The 12,965-nt window shown below is 46.9% G+C and overlaps 1 protein-coding gene across 1 annotated transcript in view; it reads left to right on the forward strand.

Moving 5' to 3' along the window:
- LOC146869367 (phosphoenolpyruvate carboxykinase [GTP], mitochondrial-like) overlaps positions 1-12,965 on the forward strand; it is a 92,005-nt gene that overhangs the window by 63,753 nt on the left and 15,287 nt on the right. The window contains exon 3 of the mRNA XM_085653069.1: positions 9,798-9,982. Within this exon, the coding sequence (XP_085509195.1) occupies positions 9,798-9,982 (185 nt within the window). The remainder of the gene's footprint in view (positions 1-9,797; positions 9,983-12,965) is intronic.

The raw sequence follows: 12,965 nt of genomic DNA on the forward strand, positions 1-12,965 counted from the left end.
CCGTGAGAAGGCCCACTTAATATCCTGGAAATTCACCAGTTACCGTTTACTGAGCGAACTATAAATTGCGCCCTGCTTATGACCTCACATATTACGTCGCTGATGATTTGTCAAATGACATCACTGGTGACAGCAGGGATAAGACCATAGTCACATAAAGTTAATATACATTAGGGACCTGTTAAGCAACTGAGAAGATCAGGAGGCTGAGTAGACACACGGATATTGGATGCTCTATTTATGCAGATATCTCTTTTTACCGACATTTAGCCCTTTAAAAACACATCGTGGATTAAATTACTATGACGCAGACCTCTTCTCACATTTTTAACTCTCAGGTTCCATGCCTGCATTAACAGTTCAATGCTGATTTACTTCAGCCTGCTCTTTATGAAAGGCTGTAAATCCAGCAGCTCGTATTTCAACAGAATGGTGTTCAGGCGTACCTCTCTTTTGCCTTGGGAGTTCACCAGTGGCGGTTTCTAAACCAGGGCGTCGGGGCTCCGCCCCTTTACTTTAATCCCCCAGGGTCGGCCATTGTCAAAGTTAAAATACACACTTTATTTATTTATGCATTTTTATAAAGCGCGGACTTTACCCGAAGGTGTCAGAGCGCTGTACAATAGAACCAGTTACGTAACATGAGAGAAATGTTACAAAATAGAACGTACAAAAATAGCAGGACACAGAATCAAACACAGCAGGCAAGAGGAACACAATATCAAACACCGCAAGCAAGGAATGTACAAAAAAGAAATAAATATAACAAATTTGCAATGACTAACTTTACATCCGTTTTTTGGGGGGGGTGTTTAACGAAAAAATTGTACAAACGCAAATTTCTTGAGTCCGATTCGAAGGAGACTTTTGTTGCTGTGATTAGATTCTGGCACTGTGTTGTCACTGTCATGTTACACCGATGCATTCCCTTAATCTGCTGTCTGTGGGTGGGCCCAGAGTCTATAGTTTTTGCCGGGCTGAGGAGCTCACAGCCCTGAGGCTTGTGAGGTCATCAGCTCGGCAAAGAAAGTGCCTAAAGGACCAGTCTCCACCCCCTGATAACATGGGGTAAAAATAGCCCCGACGTTTTAGACTAAAGCCCTGTAACACTGGGGCTACACGTCCGTCAAGGAGTGGAGAGGATGGTCACCCCACCCTTTTCCAACTCGTCATTGGGGGTGGGTCTCACCCTGTGATGAGTTGGGAAAGGGTGGGGTAGAGGCTGCAGGGAGACGGCTTGCTCAAAAATCGAGTGTGCGCAGTTTGTCATCACTCACCGCGCAGACTCGAGTTGTATGCTTCCCGTGCGACTGTGAATAGCAGGATTATGCAGACCAGGCCCGGCTCCGGGAATTTTTATTTGGGTGGGACAAGGGTGTATTCGGGTTTGCCACTGCGGGCCTGATTTGTCTCTTATATGTCTAGCCAGGCCTGCTTACAAGCCCTCCTTTATCTCTTCTTAGTCTTACAAGGCCTAGTAAAACGTACTCTTTTCCAAATCTTTCTCAATGTTATCACTCTCAAAAACAGTTTTTTTCCCATTTAATGTCCCTTTGATGAGAAGAGGAGGTTTCTGAGGTGGAAGTATCAGGCAAGTGACACTTCTCGGGCCCCCTCTGTGCGAGCCTTCAGGGAGAAACCCTCTTCATTACTACCTCCACCTGACCCCAGACTCTGCAGCGCACTCCCTTACAGGCTCCCTCTGTGCGAGCCTTCAGGGAGAATCCCTCTTCATTACTACCTCCACCTGACCCCGGACTCTGCACGCACTCCCTTGCAGGCTCCCTCTGTGCGAGCCTTCAGGGAGAATCCCTCTTCATTACTACCTCCACCTGACCCCGGACTCTGCACGCACTCCCTTACAGGCTCCCTCTGTGCGAGCCTTCAGGGAGAAACCCTCTTCATTACTACCTCCACCTGACCCCAGACTCTGCAGCGCACTCCCTTACAGGTTCCCTCTGTGCGAGCCTTCAGGGAGAATCCCTCTTCATTACTACCTCCACCTGACCCCGGACTCTGCACGCACTCCCTTGCAGGCTCCCTCTGTGCGAGCCTTCAGGGAGACTCCCTCTTCATTACTACCTCCACCTGACCCGGACTCTGCAACGCACTCCCTTACAGGCTTGATTATCCACTACTCCTCTCCAGTGCACCTTATCTCACAGCTGTCCTTGGGCCCCAGCCCATATCAGCCACCATCCGGTTCCAATTTCATTCTTCCTGGGGAAAAACACTAGTAAAATCACCTTCAAACTCGAAACTTTGAATATAGCAGTAAATGTAATTAACATGTACTTTAAAGTATGTTCCACAATAGCCCTAATGACCGACTGTTAATTAACCAAAAACAGAAAGGCCATGACAGGGCCGGCTTTAGTGCTGATGCGAAAAAAAAATTTGGCGCCGCACCAATAACCTCTTTCTCGGTAGATACCTTTACTACCACCTTCCAACAGTGCCCCTCATCCCTCCATGGCCCCCCCTATTGACCTCCTCCTCGGATTCCCTCACTGCGACCCTCCAACAGTGCCCCTCATCTCTCTGTAGCCCCTCCCCCTCATGACCTCCTCCTCAGACTCCCTCACTACCACCCTCTACCGGTGCCTCTCATCTCTCCATAGCCCCTCCCCCACCCTCCCCATGACCACCTCCTCGGATTCCCTCACTACCACCCTCCACCAGTGCCCCTCATCTCTCCGTTGCCCCTTTCTCATATGCATTTCATTTGTTGTGTAGCGCTACTCATATCAGTGTAGGGTGTCACAGTACTTTACATCACGCACACGTTCTACAGAGAAAATAAGTAATTCTACTGGGAATGTCACATAAGGCAATGAGGATTACAAGTGTAGGAATCGCGTCATCCATGCTGGTGGGCAATACATTTTACGAGGATTTGGTCTGGAGAAGAACAAACTCAGGATTTAAAGAGTCCTCCAGTGGTTGGGGGTTGACCTTACTGATAAAAATGTATAACTGCCCAAACTCTTTTTAGCAGCATTAGAATAATGAAAGACGGTGGACGTTCTAACTATATCACAACACAAAAAAGCCAACGTTTGTATGCAGCTCTTTGATGACAGTTCATAGGTCACTTTCCTATGTTAGGATTGCAACTTCTGAACTGCGAGTAACACAGGGATCTCTGTGACAAAGGCACTAACCCACTGAGCTATCCACATAAAATTCAGTTTATCTGCATTTAAAAACTACAAACAGACAAATGATTGCTCTCCAGCAGGATCATAAATCACCATTTATCTAAACATTTTTTATTGTTGTACATGGGTGGCAGATTCACTGTGAAGGCCAAGGCTCATGTTTGGTGGGCCAGGCTCATGTTTGGGTGCCCACCCTCTAGAATCGGGCCTGATGCAGAGACCAAGGTTTTAGCTCCAGCTTCAGTGTCTCTGTTACCGGGCCTGCACTGGTAGCCAGGAGCTGAGGAGCAGAAAAGGTGGTGCGCACAGCCAGGGCGGGTTCCCCAGCGGTCTACAGCGCCGGGACGCCCCGTTGCTGGGGCAGCTGTGCGCTTTACAAGTCTACAACATTTACATTTACATTTAGGTCCGTGTCAGCCTCGCCTAGAAGCTTGAGCTTCCCCGACAATTGAAGGCCCCGATGGTTCCCTAGTGCACCCCCAACTTTGCTCGTGGGCCATGGCACAAAGAGGGGTAAGCTAAAAATAAAAATAAAAAAGCTTAGCGAGTATTTTCTTAATTTGAACAGCACGCAAGTTGCTCTTTTTGGGTTAATGTCAACTTGAATTAATCCAGTTTTCCGTTTTGTGCTACGAACAATAAAAAATACCCAATCTCTCATCCAGGTCTATCTAAACAGGGCCTCAAATCTTTGGAAAAAAGGTGTTAAGGTTACAATAATTAATCGTACTCTTTTTGTTGGCACTGGGTGGATGAAAGGTTGAGTCAGCCATGCTGCATTTGAAGAATCTCACAGGCCTGCCGTAAGAGCATTAACCTACTGAGCTAGCACGCCACCTCTCTAGGTCACGGAAAAACACTGCGCCCTTTCAGAGGCAATGGCCTTTCAAGAGACAACCCTGTTTTCACATTGAGCAGAGCACGCCAGCACCTGTCAGAAAACACCCCAAATCAATTCACCTCCCTGCACCTCTGAAAACGAGTGAAGAGGCATAGGCATGAAGGATTATGTAAAGCAAAGTTGGAATAGGGGCAAAGGATCTTAACTCATTCTATGTGGAGCGCTTTATACTACACAACTGGGAACGGATTGGTCCAAGCACTGGGGCGCTAGATTCACTGTAATTCAGTACAGCAATAGTACAAATCATGTTGCTCTGAATGTGTTACTCTAGAGTCTTTATTGCGCGAATTACTTGCTAGACGAACTCTCCCAGTATTTGTTTTCAGCTGTAATGAAATGAGCTCATGGACTGCGAGGTGCAAACCCTCTGCCCTCTCCGTAAAAGACGAGGCAGTGGAGGTGGGAGGTGAGGGGGGCCTCTGCCTCGCACCGAGATGACACTGGCTGCAAATCAGCTCCTATTCAAGAGCAGTTGTTGGGCAATGCGGCAGGGCATTGTATGCGGTAAAGGTGTTCACGCGAGCCATATGCTTAATGACACACAATGCGGCGGCTCTGTTGTCTACCGTGCCCGCTGGACTCATGAGTGTCCGTTTTTGGCTATGAGGAAAACTACCAGCATCATCTCCTGTGCTACAGAAAATTCATGTGGCTTCTGCTCTGAGGATGCGCGGTCTATCCTCGCCCGGCTTCCACCACAAATAGACTCCGTCCAGACACCGAGATTATGCAGAGCCCAGGGATACCAGCAGACACTGCAGCTCCCAGATGACCCTCATTTTATTTTTGATGCTCGGACTCTGTTAAATTTGATTCTAACTTTAAGTCTAATAATGATCAATTCGTCCCTGCAAGTACGACTCGCCTAATATTAATCCAGTGCAGTGGTCTAAGATTTCATTGCCAATCGCTGTATCAGTATGACAGAGAAATTAAATGTATGATGTAGGCTCCTCCACATAGGAGCACACTGTTTATGAAGTCTGCGCCAGTCTGCAGCCCCGCCACAGCATCGCTCAATAAATGAATGTGTTGCAGGACATAAGTTGCACATGCTTTACATCACACACCACACAGTTTCTATAAATGCGATTTAAGAGAAGCAGCCAAGTGTTTTCGGTGTTCCTGCTGGCAAGGAAACAGAACTATTTATTCTCTACATGTACCAATATTATACCATATTGCATTCAAGTTTTCTTAATCACTTAATGCATTTTAACCTTTATTTTTCTGTGTGGCTTACAGTTTTAAATCGCACAAAATGAACTCCGCAATGCAAATTTAAGAAATATGGTGCCCCATAATTGATCGGTTAGCCACATACTTTGCTGGCTATGCAGACGAAACCGTGAGAAATGCAATTAATTGAAAAGATTTGCATGGGAAATGGCGCCCGGCCTCCCAAAAAATGCTGACCCCCCTAAAGTGAACCCCAAAGCTGCCTCCCCCTCATCCCTTCCCCTCCCGTGTGCAGTCCAGCCTCTCCACTCTCAAACTTCACCAGCCGCCACTGGAGTTAACTGACACACTGCTGCTGGTGTTGGAAGTGCATGTTTCACTCTGCATGTCAGAATGTTTTACTAAAATGGACGAGGAAGATATTTAAGACCACACAGAGATTGTGATCTAATTTTAGCTGTCTAGAGCACAGACCATAATTACTATAACAAAAAGAAACTTTTTTTTAAAATTTACTGCTGTATTCTCTAGTTTTGATTCCATCAAGATGGAGCTCAGCTGTGCCACACTTTTCTCCTAAATACAGAATGTTAGCACTCTTGTTGCTCATTTAAACTTTGTGGGAAAGCTGCAGTTGACCACAACAGAGTTTACTGACAGACTGGAGTTGAAATAGCATGCTCCAGTCTGCGCGTCCGAATATTTTACTGAAATCGATACGGAACCTTTGAGAACTCCTAGAAAATCTGTCCTTTCCTCATTTTAGCTTTCTAGCACTGTAGCCATAATTTCTATGACAAAAAGAACACCCCATAATTTTGTTAATTTTTAAAGGAAATTCTTTAGGTTTTCCAGCTTGAATTCCTTGAAGATGGCTTAAAGTGTGCTATGGTTTTGTCATACATAGAAATGTTACTGCTCTAGTTGTTCAATAGAACCCCTTGGAAAGATTCGCAGAACGCAGGGGAAAGAACTGACAGGCGGCTGCTGAAAGTATATGTTTTACTCCGAACATCAAACTTTGTACTCAGATGGCTAAGGAAGATAGTGTGTGAATATAGAAAATGTGTTGCCTCCTGGAGCACCTTCCATAATCTCTATGAGAAAATCATAAGAGAAAACACTTTTTTTTCAAACATGGTTCATCAAATCTCAGCAGAAGGTCAGCGTTTTTCTCATGATAAAATCACTGTAGAACACACCACAAATCTTAAAATGAGTATGGTACACTCAACAGATTTATATTCGAACTAAAAGCCGTTATCGCCCTTTATATGTGCTCCTTTTTATGACCCTCAAAACCTGGCATTTACTACAATGCATTTCAAAAGGGAACATGCCCACATCACCCATAATGACTGTCCATGTTGTGGCCAGCCAGTCATAGGGAAGGGGCCTCTTTGGAGAGTCCCTCCCCCACATGCCTATTGGTGTCCGGTTGAACTCACCCTGCCTGCCTCTTATATGTTTTTTTCATTTGTTTTCAGGATGCAGGGACCATGTTCCAGAGTCCTGTAATGGCTGCCACAGCTTATTGCTCAGGTTGTGGCCAGCCAGTCATAGGGAAGGGGCCTCTTTGGAGAGTCCCTCCCCCACATGCCTATTGGTGTCCGGTTGAACTCACCCTGCCTGCCTCTTATATGTTTTTTCATTTGTTTTCAGGATGCAGGGACCATGTTCCAGAGTCCTGTAATGGCTGCCATAGCTTATTGCTCAGGTTGTGGCCAGCCAGTCATAGGGAAGGGGCCTCTTTGGAGAGTCCCTCCCCCACATGCCTATTGGTGTCCGGTTGAACTCACCCTGCCTGCCTCTTATATGTTTTTTCATTTGTTTTCAGGATGCAGGGACCATGTTCCAGAGTCCTGTAATGGCTGCCATAGCTTATTGCTCAGGTTGTGGCCAGCCAGTCATAGGGAAGGGGCCTCTTTGGAGAGTCCCTCCCCCACATGCCTATTGGTGTCCGGTTGAACTCACCCTGCCTGCCTCTTATATGTTTTTTCATTTGTTTTCAGGATGCAGGGACCATGTTCCAGAGTCCTGTAATGGCTGCCATAGCTTATTGCTCAGGTTGTGGCCAGCCAGTCATAGGGAAGGGGCCTCTTTGGAGAGTCCCTCCCCCACATGCCTATTGGTGTCCGGTTGAACTCACCCTGCCTGCCTCTTATATGTTTTTTCATTTGTTTTCAGGATGCAGGGACCATGTTCCAGAGTCCTGTAATGGCTGCCATAGCTTATTGCTCAGGTTGTGGCCAGCCAGTCATAGGGAAGGGGCCTCTTTGGAGAGTCCCTCCCCCACATGCCTATTGGTGTCCGGTTGAACTCACCCTGCCTGCCTCTTATATGTTTTTTCATTTGTTTTCAGGATGCAGGGACCATGTTCCAGAGTCCTGTAATGGCTGCCACAGCTTATTGCTCAGGTTGTGGCCAGCCAGTCATAGGGAAGGGGCCTCTCTGGAGAGTCCCTCCCCCACATGCCTATTGGTGTCCGGTTGAACTCACCCTGCCTGCCTCTTATATGTTTTTTTCATTTGTTTTCAGGATGCAGGGACCATGTTCCAGAGTCCTGTAATGGCTGCCACAGCTTATTGCTCAGGTTGTGGCCAGCCAGTCATAGGGAAGGGGCCTCTTTGGAGAGTCCCTCCCCCACATGCCTATTGGTGTCCGGTTGAACTCACCCTGCCTGCCTCTTATATGTTTTTTCATTTGTTTTCAGGATGCAGGGACCATGTTCCAGAGTCCTGTAATGGCTGCCATAGCTTATTGCTCAGGTTGTGGCCAGCCAGTCATAGGGAAGGGGCCTCTTTGGAGAGTCCCTCCCCCACATGCCTATTGGTGTCCGGTTGAACTCACCCTGCCTGCCTCTTATATGTTTTTTCATTTGTTTTCAGGATGCAGGGACCATGTTCCAGAGTCCTGTAATGGCTGCCATAGCTTATTGCTCAGGTTGTGGCCAGCCAGTCATAGGGAAGGGGCCTCTTTGGAGAGTCCCTCCCCCACATGCCTATTGGTGTCCGGTTGAACTCACCCTGCCTGCCTCTTATATGTTTTTTCATTTGTTTTCAGGATGCAGGGACCATGTTCCAGAGTCCTGTAATGGCTGCTATAGCTTATTGCTCAGGTTGTGGCCAGCCAGTCATAGGGAAGGGGCCTCTTTGGAGAGTCCCTCCCCCACATGCCTATTGGTGTCCGGTTGAACTCACCCTGCCTGCCTCTTATATGTTTTTTCATTTGTTTTCAGGATGCAGGGACCATGTTCCAGAGTCCTGTAATGGCTGCCATAGCTTATTGCTCAGGTTGTGGCCAGCCAGTCATAGGGAAGGGGCCTCTTTGGAGAGTCCCTCCCCCACATGCCTATTGGTGTCAGGTTGAGCTCGCCCTGCCTGCCTCTTATATGTTTTTTCATTTGTTTTCAGGATGCAGGGACCATGTTCCAGAGTCCTGTAATGGCTGCCATAGCTTATTGCTCAGGTTGTGGCCAGCCAGTCATAGGGAAGGGGCCTCTTTGGAGAGTCCCTCCCCCACATGCCTATTGGTGTCAGGTTGAACTCACCCTGCCTGCCTCTTATATGTTTTTTCATTTGTTTTCAGGATGCAGGGACCATGTTCCAGAGTCCTGTAATGGCTGCCATAGCTTATTGCTCAGGTTGTGGCCAGCCAGTCATAGGGAAGGGGCCTCTTTGGAGAGTCCCTCCCCCACATGCCTATTGGTGTCAGGTTGAACTCACCCTGCCTGCCTCTTATATGTTTTTTCATTTGTTTTCAGGATGCAGGGACCATGTTCCAGAGTCCTGTAATGGCTGCCATAGCTTATTGCTCAGGTTGTGGCCAGCCAGTCATAGGGAAGGGGCCTCTTTGGAGAGTCCCTCCCCCACATGCCTATTGGTGTCCGGTTGAACTCACCCTGCCTGCCTCTTATATGTTTTTTCATTTGTTTTCAGGATGCAGGGGCCATGTTCCAGAGTCCTGTAATGGCTGCCATAGCTTATTGCTCAGGTTGTGGCCAGCCAGTCATGGGGAAGGGGCCTCTCTGGAGAGTCCCTCCCCCACATGCCTATTGGTGTCCGGTTGAACTCACCCTGCCTGCCTCTTATATGTTTTTTCATTTGTTTTCAGGATGCAGGGACCATGTTCCAGAGTCCTGTAATGGCTGCCATAGCTTATTGCTCAGGTTGTGGCCAGCCAGTCATAGGGAAGGGGCCTCTTTGGAGAGTCCCTCCCCCACATGCCTATTGGTGTCAGGTTGAACTCACCCTGCCTGCCTCTTATATGTTTTTTCATTTGTTTTCAGGATGCAGGGACCATGTTCCAGAGTCCTGTAATGGCTGCCATAGCTTATTGCTCAGGTTGTGGCCAGCCAATCAGGATTGAGTAGTCCTCTTTAAGGTGGCCATTCAGAGCCTATCTGGACACCTACCCTTGTAACACATAAGTAAACTGCTCTTCTGGTAGCCGACACACCACGTCCACTGGTCTTCATTTCTATTGGGGTTAAAGTCATTATTTGGGGAGTATCTTTTATATTAATCGTGCCGGCATTGTTGCTCTTCTTGTAGCTGGCTGACCAGGACGGATCCTAAGGATGTGGCACGGGTGGAATCAAAGACTGTGATTGTGACCGAAAATCAGCGGGACACTGTGCCCATTCCTGTTGGTGGTGCCAAGGGTCAGCTGGGCAACTGGATGTCTCCTGAGGACTTTGAGCGGGCAGCTGGTGCACGGTTCCCAGGGTGCATGAAGGGTAAGTTGGATGTGAGAGGAACCTACTTTTTTCCCCCTGCTTTCTGACAGCTGTCTATTTTTGGTTGCAAGTTTCCCTTCCCTCATTCTAAAAGTGCTCTTTCGATCCTTCCCCTATTAGAATGCCCTCTCCATCCCTTATTCTAACACTCGTTCTCTTACCCCTTGTTTTCATGCCTCTCTTTCTATCTCACGCCATTGGAAAATGGATGTTTGAATCCTTAATAACTTTCCCCTTTTGACTAATCTCTACCAAAGTTGGCAATGACAATAATTTAGAATACATCGAAGTGCGTGACGACTTTCATGCAGATTAGTCAAAAAATCCAGAAGTTTCAAAGGGGGGGGGGCAAAATCATTTTTCACTCGTGCTGTTGACTTAGCGCAGGGTCAGTTGGATCGCCAGGTGGAAGCACCATCTCAACCTGTGAGTTTCAGACCACATTTGTTTTATGGTAGAGCCACTTTTTGAAATATTAGTCAACCTTAACTTCCTTCTAACACCAATTTGTTTAGAGGATAATATATATATATTGAGTGGAAAACAGCGAAAGGTTAAATTCAAGTTATAGTTAGCCTTGGTAATACGACCTTAAAATGTGTTTTAAAAAACACCTCTGAAATTCATTGAAAAAATCACATTTAAAGTGCAGTTATGATTCCAAAACCTAAACAAAAATTACTGAAAACGGCCAGTTATGGTTAGGTGAACTAACTTACAAATGTGTGCACTGGTAACCATAGCTTTCCTTTTTTAACCTTTGGTTTTTCAGTGAATTTCAGTTTTTTAAAATCGTCTGAAACTGCTCCTTGCCCCCAATCTTCTATTTACAGCCAATCCCTGCTGCAGACGCCCTGCTCAGTGAGGGCTGGCACATAGGGCTAAGGCCTGGCATGTGGCCAAACCCACTATGGGAAGCCAATTCCTGCTTCACATGGGGCCTTTGACAGTACCTCTGGGGGGGTGGGGGTAGCACTGGCCACAGACATGGGTTGGGATCATGGTCTGGCTGTTTGCTAGTTCCTTCGCCAACCTACTGCAGGCTGCCAACCGCGGCCTCCAGCCTGTGCATCATTGTTGACCGCAGGGCCTATTGCCAAACCTCGTGTGTGGCCACCTCCAGCTGCATCATTCATTTTTCTTTTTTTCATTTGAGGATTTTGCAAACCTTTGGACTCTGGGAGGCTCTAGAATTCACAAATCCAGCACATGATTTCTGAGTCTCACCATGTTTAAAAAAAATATATATATATATCCATTTTTTTGATGGGGTTCCTTTGGGGGCCCTCACGTGCTTTAGGGTAGCTTCACCCTGTTCCCGTATGTATTTTTTTTCTTTGTTTGGTGCTCCGTGTTGGGTAATAGCAGCCACAACACAATAATAATAATAATTCTTTTTATTCTTCTTTTACTCTCTCTCTCTCTCTCTCTCTCTCTCTCTCTCTCTCTCTCTCTCTCTCTCTCTCTCTCTCTCTCTCTCTCTCTCTCCTTCTCTCTCCTTCTCTCTCTCCTTCTCTCTCCTTCTCTCTCTCACTCTCTCTGTCTCTCTCTCTCTTCTCTCTCTCTCTCTCTCTCTCTCTCTCTCTCTCTCCTTCTCTCTCCTTCTCTCTCTGTCTCTCTCTCTCTCTCTCTCTCCCTCTCCCTCTCTCTCTGTCTCTCCTTTCTCTCTCTCCTTTCTCTCTCTCTATCTCTCCTTCTCTCTCTCTCTCTCCTCTCTCTCTCTCTCTCTCCTTCTCTCTCTCTTCTCTCTCTCCTTCTCTCTCTCTCTGTCTCTCTCTCTCTCTTCTCTCTCTCTCTCTCTCTCTCTTCTCTCTCTTCTCTCTCTTCTCCCCCCCCCCCCGCCCATGGATTTCTGAATGCGTGGAGGGTTCGTAAATTAATGATTGATCTCTCTCTCTCTCTCTCTCTCTCTCTCTCTCTCTCTCTCTCTCTCTCTCTCTCTCCTTTTCTCTCTCTCTCTACTTCGCTCTCTTCTCTCTCTCTCTATCTCTCTATCTCTCTCTCCTTCTCTATCTCTCTCTCCTTCTCTCTCTCTCTCTCTCTCTCTCCTTCTCTCTCTCTCTCTCTCCTTCGCTCTCTCTCTCTCTCCTTCGCTCTCTTCTCTCTCTCTCTATCCCCCTCTCTCTCTCTCTCTCTCTCTCTCTCTTCTCTCACCCCCCCCCCCCGCCCATGGATTTCTGAATGCGTGGAGGGTTCGTAAATTAATGATTGATATCTCTAAAATGTTACCTCTTCAAGTCTAGACTGGAACACTTTTTAAACTCTAATTTCTCAAACTACTGACCGGGTTTACACCACACTAAACAAATGCACTTACTCCCTTGAGTAAAGTTCTATTTGCATGGCAAGTTTGGTGTAGTTCTGTTTATCCGTGTGTCCTGTGCCTAGGGGAGTTGAAATTCGAAATATCAGTTTCTGTTTTGGCCCTCAATAAACAGATCTGCACCCAGCTTGTCATAAAGAACCAAAGTGGAACTCATTTAAGCCCAGATTTGTTGACTGATGTCAGATTCATTAAGAAAGCAAAACATGCCTTTAACCGGAAACCCTTACCTAATCCTAACTACAGGCACTAACCTCTATAACATATGGACACACCACTGAAGTACCCGAACTCCATGTACTCCAGGCACCACAAGTCACCAAGGAGTATCATGGTGACAGTGGGATTCCAGAGTCCCTTGCTGTAGTATCTCAGTAACGCGTCTGATCTGCCATTTCACTCCTTCAATTCAGACCGCTTAAATCAAGAAAAGGATGCAAGCTTTATGGGCGCCGCCATTGTATAGTTTTGACCACTCACTAATGGAGAACAACATACGAGGTCCACCCATTTTCTACCATGAAAAGCTGCAGCAGAAGGACAGCCACAGGGGTTTGTTGTTGTGTAGCTCCTGCTTCATGTTTACCTGACACATGTTCTCTGACCGACATATATCTCCCTTGTTTCAATGCTTCTCTAACCCACTCCCTTTGTGTATTT

This window comes from Triturus cristatus, chromosome 1_1 (assembly GCF_964204655.1).
Source record: "Triturus cristatus chromosome 1_1, aTriCri1.1, whole genome shotgun sequence".
Classification (NCBI taxonomy): domain Eukaryota; kingdom Metazoa; phylum Chordata; class Amphibia; order Caudata; family Salamandridae; genus Triturus; species Triturus cristatus.